At 44.4% G+C, this 16,150-nt stretch overlaps 1 protein-coding gene across 1 annotated transcript; it reads right to left on the bottom strand.

The window, feature by feature from the left end:
• Positions 1 to 7,671: 7,671 nt before the first annotated feature.
• On the bottom strand, positions 7,672 to 15,666 carry kcna1a (potassium voltage-gated channel, shaker-related subfamily, member 1a). Its single transcript, XM_037451959.2, has 2 exons — positions 15,050 to 15,666; positions 7,672 to 14,438 (listed from the first exon to the last, which is right to left on the bottom strand). The coding sequence occupies exon 2, from the start codon at positions 14,190 to 14,192 to the stop codon at positions 12,717 to 12,719; it is 1,476 nt and encodes a 491-aa protein (XP_037307856.1). The 5' UTR covers positions 14,193 to 14,438; positions 15,050 to 15,666; the 3' UTR covers positions 7,672 to 12,716.
• Between the last annotated feature and the right edge of the window lie 484 nt (positions 15,667 to 16,150).

The raw sequence follows: 16,150 nt of genomic DNA, 5'->3' as shown, positions 1-16,150 counted from the left end.
GCTGGTGTTTGTCTGCTGTTGTGTTCTCGACACCCCGATTCAAACGTGCACGTATAAATATTTCAACTTTAAAGCAGTCACTGCCGTACTTTGTAAAAGCGCTCAGGAAGGTCACTCTAAATAATTCTTCCTTGTTCCAATTCTCTTCCACTAAGGGGCGTATGACTTCCTGTCCGTGATGAAGCTCTGCAGTCGAACACACACACACACACACACACACACAGACGTACAGAGTCATTGATACTACGGTTTTTCAGATCTTTATCTCTATCAGATGTTTTTTCACATTAACAGTAAGTTTGATTTAAGTGTATTTTGAAGCACATTAAACGACAACGCTACATATGAGAACCCGGTTTGATCCCGTCGTTCAGAGCGGTGCGTTGATCCCCTGTGTGTGTGTGTGTGTATGCAGTCCTTCGGTCTGCAGCTCTGCACTCTCCCAGGCCAATGCAGCAGTAGATACCTGCAGCGCAGACTTCTCGTTCCGTCCTGTCGGTGTTCTGGCGGACGCTGGGAGGAGCACGGTGGATGCGTCGTACAGAGGCCGCACTATTTCTGCTCTCGGCTGTCTGAATCATGGCACTCGATAGACGCAGGATTTGTCTTTGCAGTTCCCAGGAAGCCGATGCAAACGCGCTCCTGCTTGCGGTTGCTATTTATGATCGTTTTTATCATCCAATCTGCAAGTAAATCATTTTATTGTAGTCTGACACTTTGACCAAATTGAGACTCCAGAGGGTTGTAAATCAATGATGAAAATACTCATCAACTAATGTTTCTGTTCATGTTTTTGACCGACTCAGGCTTCTCAGCCCTTCTGGTTTTTGCTTCTCAAGTATATGGCCCTTCATTTTTCTCCATGTCCCTCTAGTTTCACAGCCTTGTGCTTCAGCCATCTCTAAGCTCAGACCTTCTAGTTTCGGGCCCCTCTAATTTTTGGCTGCGGGTGCAGAGGAGACGTGAGCGGATAAAGGTGTGTGTGTGTGTGTGTGAATAATGCAAGCAGGCAGCAGATTCGGGAGCTGTGACAATGAGTCAGCACCAACGCGAATGGGGGGGGGGGCTCTGCTGAGCGTGTTCCCGGACCAACACACACTCGAGCAGACGCTGCATTGAAACGTAATGGAGGTGTCTTTGGGATGATGCATACCTGACAGGAATAGCATCTGTTTATTTTTCTACAGCTACAGAAGAAAAAAATAACACCAGCGTTTTGGCCAAACTCAAGTTGTTAACTGCAATGTGGCATCCAGCGTTGCCTAAAACCATTGATTTGTTTATTGATGTGCTTGTTTTGCTGAAACTGCATATTCATGTTCATTATGGAAAGGACTGTGGAGCGAGGATGAATGATGAAGCAAAGGAGGTTTGATATAATTCATTGAGACACACCAGCTTCAATTTGGAAAATTGCAAAGACCAAAATCGACTAAAATTGTCATTAGAGTAACAATGATTTTTTTTTTTCCTCAAGCATTGGACCTGCAATTCCCTACCTTTTAACTCAAATATGCTGCGCATTAAGAAATAACTGTACAAACGGCCAGGTGTTTCATCGGGACAAGCAGAAAAAGGCCTGATTTTTCACTCTGTCCTCTGCAGGGGGGGGGGGGTTCAGTCCGCTAAAGTGCTGAAATACCGCTTTCCTTGAGGACTGCGGCTGCGAGGGCATGTGGAGGGGGGCAGAGCCGCTGAAGTGGCTGCCTGTGAGAGAGCGCGCTGCCCCGAGCCGAGAGGCATCGGTGGATTATGAGATAACGCAGAACAATGTATCGCGTGGAGGCGTCGGGCGTCTTGCTCAGTGACATTTCGCAGGTGAATCAGACCTCGCGGGGTGCTGCCGTGTTTTGCTCACACTGGAGATGAAGAAAGGCCGCCTTAAGCTACTTGCCACAACGGAGCCACACCAACACATCCTCTGCACATGTACTGAAACACCGTACAGAATATTGCAAGACAACAGGCGAGGGAAGCTGCTTTATTATGGGAAGGCAAGAATTATTTGTTTGGGGCAAAGAAAAAAAAAAAGCAAGGTGTGTTAATATGTTCACCCGACTCCCTCTTTCAATTGCAAAATCTGCAATAAAACCTTATTGATATGGGCTTTCCATCTTGCTTAATATACACACAGCGATGACACTTGTGTGTGTGATGGTTGCCAGTAGAAAGGGGGACTCTCAGCAGAAAAGCACTCTCTCCATTTGTCAACCCTTTACAGGCTCTCTCACCAGTGGGGCTGTCTCCACTGCAAGAAATGACCACATATGCAGTATTGAAACTAGAGGTAATCTTTTTTTTATTTATATCAATATATATAAACATTCCAGCAACATGATTTTTTTTTTGTGGCATATGCAAACGTTTTGAGAATTTGCCACCTTCCATCCTGGTTTTAAGAAAAGTTCTTTAGTTTAATGAATCAAACTATGAATTGATTCATCATAATTTAAAAAAAAATCACAGGTTTAATAATACAAAAAACAGCAGTTAAATTTTTTAATGATCTCATTACAAGATTAACATTTTTTAAATATGCTAGGATTAAATAAGTTCCCCTAAACTTACTTACTTTTATTTAAACAAATATATTTAAAGAGACTCAGTCAAACACTGACTCAATAAGGTGGATATTCTTTGCAGCGTGCACACAAGCCTTTACTGTAAACTCTACCATCAGCCCGGTTAATGTGTCCTGAACAGGAACTCTGACATGCTGCTCCATCACTGTACGATGTGTAATGTGTCTCCAGTAAGGGGTCTACATGTACTGCAACATATACGGACGGATTCGTCCAACAATGTCTCTCTGTCCTCAATGGGTTCTTAAACAAACTGAGATGTTCAAATTCATTTTAAGAAATGATAACAAATCCGTCCATCAGATTGCTGTAATGCATTGAGGGAGATTAATGGCGGCTGTCAGCGAAACGTCCAGTCAGATAACAGATAAGGATAGTGGAGGCCTTGCGGCACAAGGGTGACTTGAATGAAATCGTTGGACATTTTGGGAAAGAAATTGAAAGTTGAACTAGAAGATTGATACCACTTAATTACCACGGTAATTACAATGTCAAAAACAGCTGCGTTCTATTTCAAAATGAAAGAACGGAAACAGCCAACCCGGCTTAAGCCCGCTAGTTAACACATTGTGTATCTTTTCTTTGATCTGTACAAAGTCAAGCTAGCGGTTTCCTCCTTGTGCTGTGCTAAGCTAACCTGCTGATGTCTATTTCTGTAAAAAAAAAAAAAAAAAAAAAAAAGATCAAACTAATATTTGAATTGAATTTGTTTATTTATTTGAGCAGTACACATGGTGCTCAAAAGGAGTGGACTGAAGCAAGAGCTTATAAGAGCCCACCCCCAATATTTCAAAAGAGCATCAGTAATTCTGAGGCTAAACAATTTTTATCGTTATGTCGACCTTTGTTGGCGCTCCAGACTCCAGTCAGCAAGCGGATCCCGTATCGACGTCCTTTGGTATTGGCCGGTTTGCCCGAGCGCGGATGTAATTGAAGCGGGAAGGTCACCGTGAGGCTTTTGTCGTCGATGTTAAGTTCCGAGTTTTCTCCCCCAGACGAGCCCGCTGACGCTGCACACCGGTGGGGGGGCGGGGGGGCGGGGGGGCGTGTAAGCCGAGATCCACATCGCCCCATACCACAAGGACGCATTCCAGACCGAGAGATTCTACCAGGGCCAGAGAGAGAGAGAGAGAGAGAGGTGATGTCCATTTTTAGAAGTAATTAAGTGTCACTAATAAAGCCGCTAACAAATATTGGATATGTAAGGATCCAGTGTTGTGTCTCCCAGAGAATGAAGTCATTCTCTCCGTCTCCGTGTTGCTATTTGCACTTTTCTTGCACATATTGGTGCACGTGTCCGTGCCCCACTGGATAGTTCTCATACAGCGGTCACAGCAGTTAACGGCGTGACGAAACCTTTGTTGTGATATACACGTGAGCGTTTTATGGTCCCCGGCATGGATGTGTAGACACAAACTGAATAGAGCTTGTGTGTGTGTGCTCCTGGTTGGTCAGTGGAGCATGAAGCCAAAAAACGTCTCCACTCCAGCGTGGTACAACTTGCCTGATCTTCCAGTGATCTTCCACATGTAACCCGCTCTAGATTTTCCTTTAAACCCGCCTCCCAGCCACTCGGCCTCGGACGCAATCATATGAAATGCAGCACGAAAATGACTGTGAATTTGTGCCATGTAAGTGTTGTTACTAAGGAAGTTGATCCCCTGATTTACAGACTCTTTCTCAAAGTAAGTTTGTGGTAAATCTTTTTGGTCGAAAACATGGGATGTACCAGAAGGATGATGGGCTCGGCACCCCGAGGAGCTGACTGACTAATGTATGGTTGACATTTGTCTTTTTGAGTTGTGTCTCAACAGCTATTGGCTAGAATCGCCATTAAATTAGGTCAAGACCTTTATGATTCCCTCAAGACAAATTAAAATAACTTGAATGTTTTATCTAGTATAAATTCCTAATTTGCTTAATCTCTAAAAACCTGACACATTTACCAGCATCCGCTTTACTTTGGTCTGGTACCTATTAGCACCTATATGTTGGCACTGATATAAATGGAGAACATGGCACATATGGTACAACGTGTTGGCATCGGCATTAGGAGGCATTTAGCATTCTGACTCTTTTTTTTTTTCTCCACAGCTTCTTTTCTTGTAAGTGGATGAAGAGATAGACTCATCAGTTTATAGATTGTCCCTTGGTGCGCCTATAAAGTAGTCAATCAGACATATCAATGCTTCATAGTAAATGTATCACGCATTATTCCTAGGACACAGTGTGTGGGCGGGCTCTGCGCCGCGGGATGTGTGATGTCAATAGAAATTGGATGAACTGAGTAATTCAGGATGACCAGATTCTTTCTGATCCTTCCAGCCACACCTTCCCCTGATCTTCTCATCTCCTCCGAAACCGCCTCAACGATGCGGGGCTGCCGTGGGACGAGCTAAAGAGGTACATTTAACCGGCCTCGAGATTCACAGAGACCATTTGTGGACTGGATGAGAAAATTATGGAGGTGCCCTTAATTATTAAACAAGTGTGTCAGCAGTCGGGCCTGATGGAGGTAATGCAAAGAGGAAGTGGTGCCATAGAGAGGCGATAACGGGGGGATAGAAGAGGCGGCTGGCCTCGGACCTTCAGGGGTGGGGTAGTGTTTAGGCCCAAGGGCTTTGGCTCAAGCATCGGAGATCCAATAGTGCTGTCAAAGCTGTTATTGAAAGCTCACTTTATATGAGTCTGTTAGAGGTGGACTACTGGGCATTTGAGGGTATGCACACGTGCAGCCAAGAACACTTGGACGCGGCTTTAATCACTCGGTCCTTGATTACAACGCACAGCTGACGGCCAAAGTCTTCAGGCAGTTGTAAGACAGAGCGCAGAGGGTTGAAGGCATTTAGCTTGACGGGGGGGGGGGGGGGGGGGACTACTGCACCGCTGCAGCCCCTCGGTTAGTCTAACACCCTGATAAGGAATTACCAAGACAACGGCTCAAGTCCCAGTTTCAATTACATGTTTTTATTTTTCACAAAACTTCGACCAGGAAGTGTGCAAACTTTCTAGACTATACGTCCGGCGATATTTGAGGCTTTTTGTTACCGTATGTAAACGCATACATCAAAAGAGCCAGGAGTGATTCCATGTTTCATCATGACCCGACATGCTTTATGACCATTAGCTTGGTTACTGCAGTTCATTTGCATCAACCAATATTCAAAGCTGAAAATAAGTCATTTCATTTAAATTAGTTAAAATTAACACTTGTTGTGTGAATATTGTTTTCTAAAAAGTCCTCAGCTGCTTTACAGGATTATTCCTTGTTTCATAAAGAGAGAGATAATGTTGTTGTCATACCAACACTTGACAAACAACAGTTTGCGTTTGTGGACATCAGGCCATTGTCCAATATTCCCTCTCTTTTGAGCTCTGTTTGGATCTCCACCCGCTCCAGGTGGAAACATCTGTCTCCTCGGGCCGATCCACTGTGATCTCCAGCTAGCTACCGTTTGGTGATGAGCAGGTAGACCGGGAACAGCTGTCCGCTGCTCGGAGAGACTGAGCCAACGCAGCAAAGTTTAAACCCAAAACAGAGAGCTTAACAACGCTATTCTCTCCACATTTGACTTTCAGGTCCCGTGGTCCCACAGTTATTCCAATGCTGATGTGAAAATAGTGACCAGTGCAACAATCAAAAAAAATATATATACAAATGGTCATGGAGGACATGGAAAAAGTGAACGTGAGCATGTGGACCTTCGTCTCACCGTCAAGGTTGTCCGTTTGATATCCGCGTTTGTGTGTGTGTGTGTGCGCATACAGGTAAGTGGAAAATAGCAACGCAGAGAGAAAACGAACTGGTACGATGCTCTGTACTATTACGGTCCAGTGAAGCCTCACAGCACTCAGGAGAGAGAGAGAGTGTGTGTGTATCTGTGTGTGTGTGTGTGTATGTGTGTGTTCGTTCGTTCACAAGAAGAGTGGGACCGGCGCCAGCTCACCCCACCCTTACTGCTGCTGCCTGCAGAGTGAGGAGTGCTGCATTTCCTGAGGGCAATGCAGAGGACAAGCAAGAAGAAGAAGAAGAAGGCTCACTTCTGTTAAGGTCACCGTGCAGAAAACCCGGGCTGCAGACAGCCTGCGGCGGGCCGAGACCCCTGAGAGGGACATGGACAGATGGACACATGGAGGGAGAGACGGATGAGCTGCAGCGCGAGGCCTCCGCTGTCCGACGTCCTCCACAAATATTCAGCTTCGCGCCGTCGCAGGACACAAGTGGGAATGAATCATTTTCGCGCAAAACCAAAAACTGCGCCCACGTCTTTCCGTTTCACCGCTTTGGCGCTCCGCGGTTCGACGAGTTTGTTTGTTCGCTCTTTCAAGGTTACGGCCCTCGACGGCTGCATCTATTTAATGTAAAACAGAGAGCTGGTGTTTCAGGCTTTAGCCGAAATGTGGTCAAATCACACTTAGTGTACAAGATGTTTAGAGTGTGCTTGAAAAGGTTATTTTTTAAATAAATGGATGGCGAAAACTTAATTCAGCCATTTTGACACTTAATTTGAATTATCTTTTAAACGTTCCCTTGTTCGAGCTTCTCAAATTTGCAGCTTTTCTTTGTCTCGTGTGAATTGGACAAAACAAGCCCGCCTGGGCACCGGATCGTTGTGATGTGGATGTTTCAAAATGTGTGATTAACCATTAGGGAAGTCATCGTTGGCTACTAATAGCTTCATGATCCCACACTTAGCGGATGCACACCGCCTCAGAGTCACGCTCTAATGTTTTTAGGCATGCGTGCGAAAGCAGGAGGAGTCCCAGAGTGGAGCTGCACAGCTCTTTTGGGGGGGGGGGGGGGGGGGGGCTGAGGTGAAACGACTCTGAGGCAATGACCGAGGTAATCGGGCGCCCCCTGGGACGGGAGGATTAGTGTGTAACCATTACCTTTGCCCGGTGAATCACTGCTAATGGCTTCAGTGAGAGGGTGCTGCAGCACAGCGCTAGAGCACATTTGGATCGAGACCTCAGGCTCTGATGGAATGCACGCTGCAGCACATTTCTGCAGCTGTTTGCGTGGCTTTTTTTTGTGTCGGATGCACACCGTTCGCACCCCCAACCCGACCCTGAAATGAGGATACACCAGCAGATCCTTAAAAATTTATTGAAGTTAATGTTAAGTTGAAATCATAAGTGACATAAAAGTTTAAAACAAAGGAAAATAACCCTTGCATAGATCACAGACCATGCCTTTGTCATCATCTGACAGACTGAACACATTGTAGCATAATCCTTGGTAAACACAACATGACAATGACGGCTGGATTAGATAACACAATCAGAGTTTGCTTTGCTTGAGGATGAAAAGAAGAGCGGAAGAGTTCGACAGTCCTTTTTGCGCTTTGCTCCAAAACTTCCCCCACAAGCGGTTAAATGTGCATTCTGGACCGGAAAGACAAACGCATAGCCATCACACTTCTAACACACACACACACATGCACACACACAACGTACGCAAACATCCCATCATTTGATGCTGTTCAGCGCCTCCTCTGTAGGCAGAAAGCTGACCAACATCAACGTCTTTAGTGGACAAGAATGCCTTGAAGCCAATGGAGCACAGAGGTGTGTGTGTGTTGTGTGTGTTGTGTGTGTGTGTGTGTGTGCGTTGTGTGTGCGTCTCACAGGCCCTGCGTAGACGTGACGGGCATGTTTCCAACAACGCAGTATCACTACAGTCTAGGAATGGGGCAAAATGTCACTTGAAAAGAGCATTTCAGTCCAAAGATAGAGATAGAGTTTGAGAAACTAGCCCTTAATGTCCTCGCTCAACATTCAGAGCCGAGCCAACGCAACCCAACATCATATCGCACGCCGACGCTGAGCACGGCTCGGATACCCAACGCCGTCTTGAGTGAAAAAGGTCAGCGCTAAGGTGCTTTTAAGAAATCCAGCAAAGGACACGCTTCTCGACGACTTTTGAGCAGGGCCTTGCAGGTGCAGATGACGGCAAGGGTTTCTTTTTTTTCTTTTTTTTTTTCTTCTTCTTTTTTTTAAATGAAGCAACTGTTTTATAGTTGATCCACAGTTTGAAAGGCAAAACTCATGCAGTCTTCCATCGACCATGCAGTTTTTTGTGATTAGTAGGTTTCTGTAGAGATACATTATGCAGCAGGTTCAGCAGGGAAGATTGAAAAAAAAAAAAAAGAAAAAAATGCAAACATGGTGTTTCAATTAATCCTTTTTTTTTCTTCTTAAAACCAAAAAGACAAACAAAAAGTTTGTTTCTTAAATAGTACACCTGTCCATATCATTTAGTGTATAGCAATTGAAACCGAAGTTTCATATCATGGCTTCCCAAAGGAACATATTGTCTTTGATATTCCAGTATATGGCATGTTCTTCCTAAATCAGTCACGTTATAGTGCCACCCAAAAAATGGAGAAAATCAAAACACATTAAAATTGTTTTTCATACATAATTGCTGTATATAGTGGTTACTTTTATCTATCTTATTGTAGCTAAATTGCATTTTGTTCTCATGACATTTGTTTTTTTCGTATTGTTTAATTATGTTAATGTCCTTTTTATTTATTTTTTTAGATCTTCTCACTCGTGTTTGTTTGCAGAAGCTTTAACATCTAACAGTAAGCTCAACAAATTAATATGTAAAACAATTTAGGCACCTTCTCATACTTTCTCTCGCGCAGCTGATCAGCCCAGTGAACTGACGATAGATCCTCTCTTAGTGCATTATGGGCTGTTCCTTTGGGACGGTATTATACCGTCTGCAGGCTTTGGTCCTGACTGCAATACAACTCCGGTCCGACCCGGGTGCTTATTGGGCACTGCCACTGTTACGAAGCCTATGTTTGGACTCTTCTCTGTTTTCTCCCGACAAAATGTTAGCCTCTACGTTTGACCCCATTGACTTTACAAAATCACAGAACGTGGGGTTATCGGTTGGTACATAAACAGCCCTGTTGTGAGTTATCTATCAAGTGATCGCAGTTTCTCCCGCATTCAAAATAGATTATTTTCCTGTGTGGTTGTATTTCTTTTTTTCTTTTTTTTTACAAAAAGCATCTAAGAAACAGTTCGGTTCAGTGTCTGTTATTCTATTGCTGTTAAGAATGCATGTTTCTGTTGGCTAATTGAATGCATAGCACCTTTCACACATGCCCTCACAGCACTGCTAATATGAGGGGTGTCATTTGTATTTTCTTCACCTCACTTTCAGCGGGTTACACACGTGTTACACACATCGCTACTTTCAAGCATCAGTTGTACAAGAAACTTGTGAACAAAGCGAACTGAAGCATTTCCAGCTGCATTAATAAGACTACTAAAATGTCCTCTATATAAAGCAATATCATCTATGGTATTGGGTGTTATTTATGTCCTTCTACATGAGAAAACCTATGGAAATTGAAGCTCCCTGACACAAATGTCTTTTTTTTTTTGCTCTAATCAAAAGTGTCTGACATCTAGCAAGGCTGTTGGATTATTCCCTTGCCCGAGGCAGACACTCATCAGCGGTACAGTACAAAGATCAACCAAATAAAATGGCATTGCCTGAAACCAACCAACCAGCCACCAATAACATAACAGGAGAATGGAAAAAGTCCAAAAAGATGTGGTGGTACCAAGACAACAATGCTAGTCCTGTACAAGCACCACAAACAATAGCCATTGCACCAACATAAAACACCAACTATATGACATTCAAAAAGCACTGCGGTGGCACTTCGTCTTTTTACAGGACTTTGTCAGGAAAGTGCTAAAGAAATAAAAAGATCATACATTTGATTATAAAATTCTTACTATCATTTGGGTGCATTCATCTCAAAAATGAGTGCAGATTAATGTACAGTAGCTGGAGATTTTCAAGTAGTCATTACAATTTTTACAGACCTATCTGGAGTTAGTCTGAAACAATATGCTGCAAAACAATGCACTATGTATGAGTAAGCTCGGTAATAAAAAGAATGGTTCAAGCATCAAAAACTAAATTATTGTGCAAAAAGCCAGGCATCATAATGCCCAAGGATTGCAGGATGACAGATTAAAAAACAACAACAACAAACTCTTCCACTGTCTTATTCTCGCGTCTGTTGGAACACATTCAGGGGACACAACAATACCTTTAGATACCATTGTTTTCAAATAAAACCAACATATAAAACAGTCAATCCCATCTCAATAGGAGAGTCAAGCATCTCTACGAAGCCTCTATGAATGTTCTGATTGTGCGTAGCTTTAAGTGAACTGAAGGAGCAGGATTCTGGTACACTACTTGTCCTAAGTGCTTGTGTCAAGGCTATGCTTTGGGACTCTCACATTCAATGTTGCATGTCTGGAGTTTACACTTAAGGTTCCATTTTGCATTATGGTATAGGAAGCCCTGCATTGAAGCTTGCAGCTATGCAGCAAGTTTGCAATGACCTCACTGAGGTAGAGACCCTGAAAGGATGCATGGTGCACAAACAAAAAGACATAAATGAAATCTCTTTAAAACACTTGGATGTTCCCTTTAAAATTGGATTGGTAAACATGCAAAGTACAATACATTGCTGCTTAAGAGAAAGATTAAGTGCGTGAGGGCATGAAAACTGGGTTGTGCATAACAGCCATGGATCATCTTCTCTCTTTGTTTTTTTGTTTTTTACCACAATCACCTGTTGTATCAGCCTTATTCATGTGGCATCATTAACATCATAACCAACAGTGTATTAACACTACAATAGAGGGTAAACCGACTCAACCTCACAAATCCCATTGTACACGGAGGCACTTTCACTTGTCCTGTTGATGAAAGGGATAAAGGCACTAGCAACTAATTTTAGAATAATTCTCTGTAATATGACGTTAAACTTGGTATTGATCCCTTTTTAGTGGATTCCGAACCAGTTTGTACTCAAATTTGATGTGGAAATGGAAGCATGAGTAATGACATGTTAACTTTTACTTGTTCAAAGGTCCATGCACTGCACTATTGACGTAATACTGTAATTGGTGCTTGTTATAATTATATGCTTTTTTGATAGTATTTGTTCTGTTTCTTTGACTACTTTTAAATTAGAAACTGCATCCTCAAGGTGGGTTTGGATATATTTGATCACAATTTGGAAACATCCAGAATTTAATTTCCTTTGCTTCCCTGACAATAGGGCACTGCAGAGTGCCTGAATTGCAACAAGCTGAATACGCATGTCATGCATTAAATATACCAGGATACAAATGTACCTTAGTCGATAGACCATAATGCAGGTTACTTTTCTCATGCTATGATCTCAATTATGTACCGTTCCCTTAAGATTTAACATTCAATTTCTATACTTCTAAATGATTAGCATTTCAAATTAAAAACTCATCCAGTGCACTTGTATGAAAACAGATGACAGGGGAGGAAGGGATGGAGGCAGTATTCAAAATAACATCCTTTCCATTATGTGAGATATGTCTCGTGCATGCCAATATCAAAATGGAAAGTCTCTAATCATGCTCGTGTGAAGCTCACTTTAACATTGTGCTGTGTTGCATCTAAAGGGCATGGCATTGAATCACTTGGTGATTTCACAATTACAGCATCTGCTGGGAAACAGCAGCATTGCGGATGTCCGTGAAGCGAGTAGATCAGCGTCTGTTTACATCCAAACCAGAGAGATCAGACTTCCTCCTATAAGGTGCTTTGCTGATTAGTAGATATCCTTAGTAGGGAGAGAGGGGGAGAGGGGGGGGGGGGGCAGGGTGAGGGGTCACCTAACTTCTTGGCGCTTACCACTTGGCTGCAGGTGCTTGCATGTCTCTGCAGACTTTTTTTCTGGTGCATTGTGCAACTTGCTGAAATGCTATCCGTACTCCATGCATAAGATTTGAATCATCACTCCATTGTCCGATGAGACAGTGTTAGCTCTGCGTCCTCCGGGGGGGGAGCCGAGTATATGCGTAATAGTTGATGCTTTCTTTTTGATGTAACTATATGTTTGTAGGATCCGAAGAATTAATTATTCTATCTACCTGGCACATACTCTTAGAGCTTTGTTCGGATTTTTCTGATTCCCTTCCATGTAGCATAGTTGTAGGCCTAATGCCATCGGGCGCTTTGGGGAGGTAAATGAAGCATTCCTAACTGATGGTCTACTCCACATATGACATTCCCATAGAGATCCCAAAGTTCCTAACTAATGACTAAACATCTGTAAGCAGCTTGCTTTTATTTACACAGTTTTGGTTGGCTATAGTGCAATTGCCAGTTCTGAGGTTCGCCTCCCTAAAGTTGTCGATGCTATTGTTTATGTCTCCATCAATCTCCATGTACTCTGACTTGCTGACGGTGGATGAACTGCGGCGGCTGGAGTTGGTTTCAGAGGGGATGTTGGGGTTGCTGACATTGAGCAGCTGGGCCTGCTCTTCTCCTTCGGTCTCCCTGTGGTAGAAGTAGTTGAAGTTGGACACAATGACAGGCACCGGGAGCGCAATTGTCAACACTCCGGCGATGGCACACAGAGATCCTACAATCTTGCCTCCTATAGTGACCGGGACCATGTCCCCGTAGCCCACAGTTGTCATGGACACAACAGCCCACCAAAATGCATCTGGGATGCTGCCAAAGTAGGATCCTTGCTCCTCTGCCTCAGCAAAGTAGACAGCGCTGGAGAACAAGATGACCCCGATGAACAGAAAGAAGATCAGCAAACCCAACTCTCGCATGCTGGCCTTGAGGGTCTGTCCCAAAATCTGCAGCCCTTTGGAGTGTCGCGACAGCTTGAAGATCCTGAACACCCTGACTAGACGGATCACCCTGAGTATGGCCAGAGACGTTGCCTGCTCCCCCACTCCCTCTTTTTCCGGGTCTTCGGCCAGCTCTGTGCCGAGCGTAATGAAGTATGGGATGATGGCCACGATGTCGATCATGTTCATCATGTTCTTGAAGAAGGCCGGTTTGCTCGGGCACGCCAGAAAGCGAACAATCAACTCAAAGGAGAACCAGATTATACAGAGTGTCTCAACGACGAAGAAGGGGTCAGTGAGGATATTTGGCTTATAATAAACAGTAGTGTTCCCGACTGTTATCATTCGACCCCTTGGGTCCTCTTTCAGCTGTGGTAAAGTCTCTAAACAAAATATGACTATTGAAATGAGGATTACCATCACAGACACTATGGCGATCCCTCGCGCTGTGCCTGAGCTTTCCGGGTGCTCAAAGAGGAGCCAAATCTGACGCTGGAACTCCTTCTCAGGCAAAGGGCGCTCTTCCTCCCTGATGAAACCCTCGTCCTCCCGGAACTTCTCCATCGCGTCCACCCCAAGCTCGTAAAATTTGATTTCTTCTGAGAACATATCCAACGGGACATTGACTGGTCTTCTCAGCCGGCCCCCGGACTGGTAGTAGTAGAGGATGGCATCGAAGCTGGGGCGGTTTCTGTCAAAGAAGTACTCATTTCTCAGAGGGTCAAAGTAGCGCATCCGCTTTTTGGGGTTGCCCAGCAACGTCTCTGGGAACTGGGAGAGAGTTTTCAGCTGTGTCTCAAACCGGAGGCCAGCAATGTTGATGACCACCCTCTCGCAGCATTCGTGGTCATTGGGGTCTGGGGGGTAGGCGTCCTGCGGGTGGCCCGGGACAGCCGAGGTCTCGTCCATGTTGTCTCCTGCCACCACGGTCATTTTTGGGAGGAGGGAGAGGCGGAAGGAGATGAGTCGGGATCCCGGGCTAGTCTGACTGAGCAGGCATTCAGGTCCGGGACAAATTTTCCACTCCTCAGCTTCCCACACCCCTTAATTAATCAGAGACGTCCCCAGATACGAGGGGGGCCGGTTGGCTGCTTTGCCTCAGTGCGGCTCCACTGCGGTTCTCGCTGACTTGACCATTGCTGCTCTCCAAAGCATCTGCTGCTGTTGTTACTGCTGCCTCTGTCACCCAGAGAGAGAGGGAGAGGGAGGGAGAGGTAGAGAGAGAGGAAATAATGGAATCAAACAGCCAACATATTTGCTGGCTCAGCAATTTTTTCCGTACATGTATTTCTTTACTTCTCTCCACCATTAGTGCAGTTACAGTAGTAAAGGGAAAACCCCTACCAGGGAAAGGAATTTCTATGACTTTTTATATAATAAAGATATTTATTATATACATTTACATAGTAATTGTGACTACAATGATCTACTTGCACCACATGGTATTACTACATTCCTATATGTGATTAACCTGTTTCTCTGATTCCTGCCTTTTAGTTTCAATTATAAATACTGTATTTCTATGTCTTAAAGGCACATGCCTGTGGGCTACCTTACGCCCTCAAAACAGCCTGAACTGTGATGTGACGCATAACATCTGCTACAACTGATGTTTCCACATGCATACAGCCCATAGGCCTATACTGCAGGGAAAACATGACAGAAATACACCCAGGAGATAGAAAAACAATGCAGTCACTGTTTGTTATCTTCTCTTTAACTGCAGCTGTCGATGAGAAAATGTTCTGACCGACATCATTATTGTATAAGTCAGCAGTTTCGAGGCTTACCGTGGGCTGATCTTGAACAGTTTTGAATGCGTCCTTTCCTCGAGTAAAATCATCCAACAGCAGGGCAGCAGCGGGTCTCATGTGGTAACTTCACATTGCACTTATACTTTTACAACAACAAAAAAACTAAAACCTTACTCTACTCACTGCCAACCTCACTGTCCCCGCCACAAAGTGCCCTCAAATTCCTGTAGACGGGTGAAGCAAGATGAGATCTAACAAATGAAAATCAAGGAAATCTGGAGAGGAAAGCCTGAGATTAAAAAAAAAAAGGAGTGAAAAGAGAGAAACGTAAAGCTGCAGCGTCGGTGCTTGCGCGGCGGCACGTTGGCGTGAACAGCTTTCAGTGTACCGCAGGAGAAAAATCTTGCACAGCAATTCAGAGGGGGGAGATACATTAAGGCGCAATAAGCGAGCCCTTGACATTTCCAGACATCACTGCATCAGCAAAAATGTTTTTTGCGATCGGACCAGATGGGATCCAGGACGCATTTCCGCGCGGCTCGGCGGGCAGAATAAAATACATCAGAACGGGCAGTTTGAGGGACAGTCAAGTGCAGCATTGAGGTCCAAATGTTTTCTCCACAATGTCAAGCAAGTTTTGCCGTGCATTTTTCATGCAAGTGCAGGGGAGGTGAGGGAAATGAGAGGAGAGGGGAGGGAGGGAGGGCGGCAGGCAGGAGACGGAAGAGGAGGAGGAGGAGTTGGAGGGTTTCGACGCAATGCAGACCGGCTCTACTAAAGCACGCCGCCAGAAGTTCTCCACACACCACAAAAACAAGAGCACTTGTGTGCCAGCACTGTCGCAATAAGACTGCAAGGAAGGACAGTGGGTAACGAAACCTTCTAAATCCACGTTGGGTTTAATTTGAGCGGTTTAATGAAACGGCTTAAATTGGTGAGAGATTAAATCACCTTTTTTTGTTCCATCACTCCAGGTTGTGATTCACACGGGCGTCAGCTGCATTCGTCGATATCTGATTCTGTAGAATCATTTTCATGTATTTTTTTGTCAGTAATGAAAATGTCGATATTGTCCACGGTGCTGTTGCATCCCTTACGAAATAGGATCAGGGGGGTTGTCTGTATCTTTTTGATGCC

This window comes from Pungitius pungitius, chromosome 6 (assembly GCF_949316345.1).
Source record: "Pungitius pungitius chromosome 6, fPunPun2.1, whole genome shotgun sequence".
Taxonomy (NCBI): Eukaryota; Metazoa; Chordata; class Actinopteri; order Perciformes; family Gasterosteidae; genus Pungitius; species Pungitius pungitius.
This window is presented reverse-complemented; position numbering and strand designations above follow the sequence as displayed.

Coding starts and splice junctions, on each gene's coding strand:
- kcna1a (XM_037451959.2), bottom strand. CDS start 14,192: ATGACCGTGGTGGCAGGAGACAACATGGACGAGACCTCGGCTGTCCCG.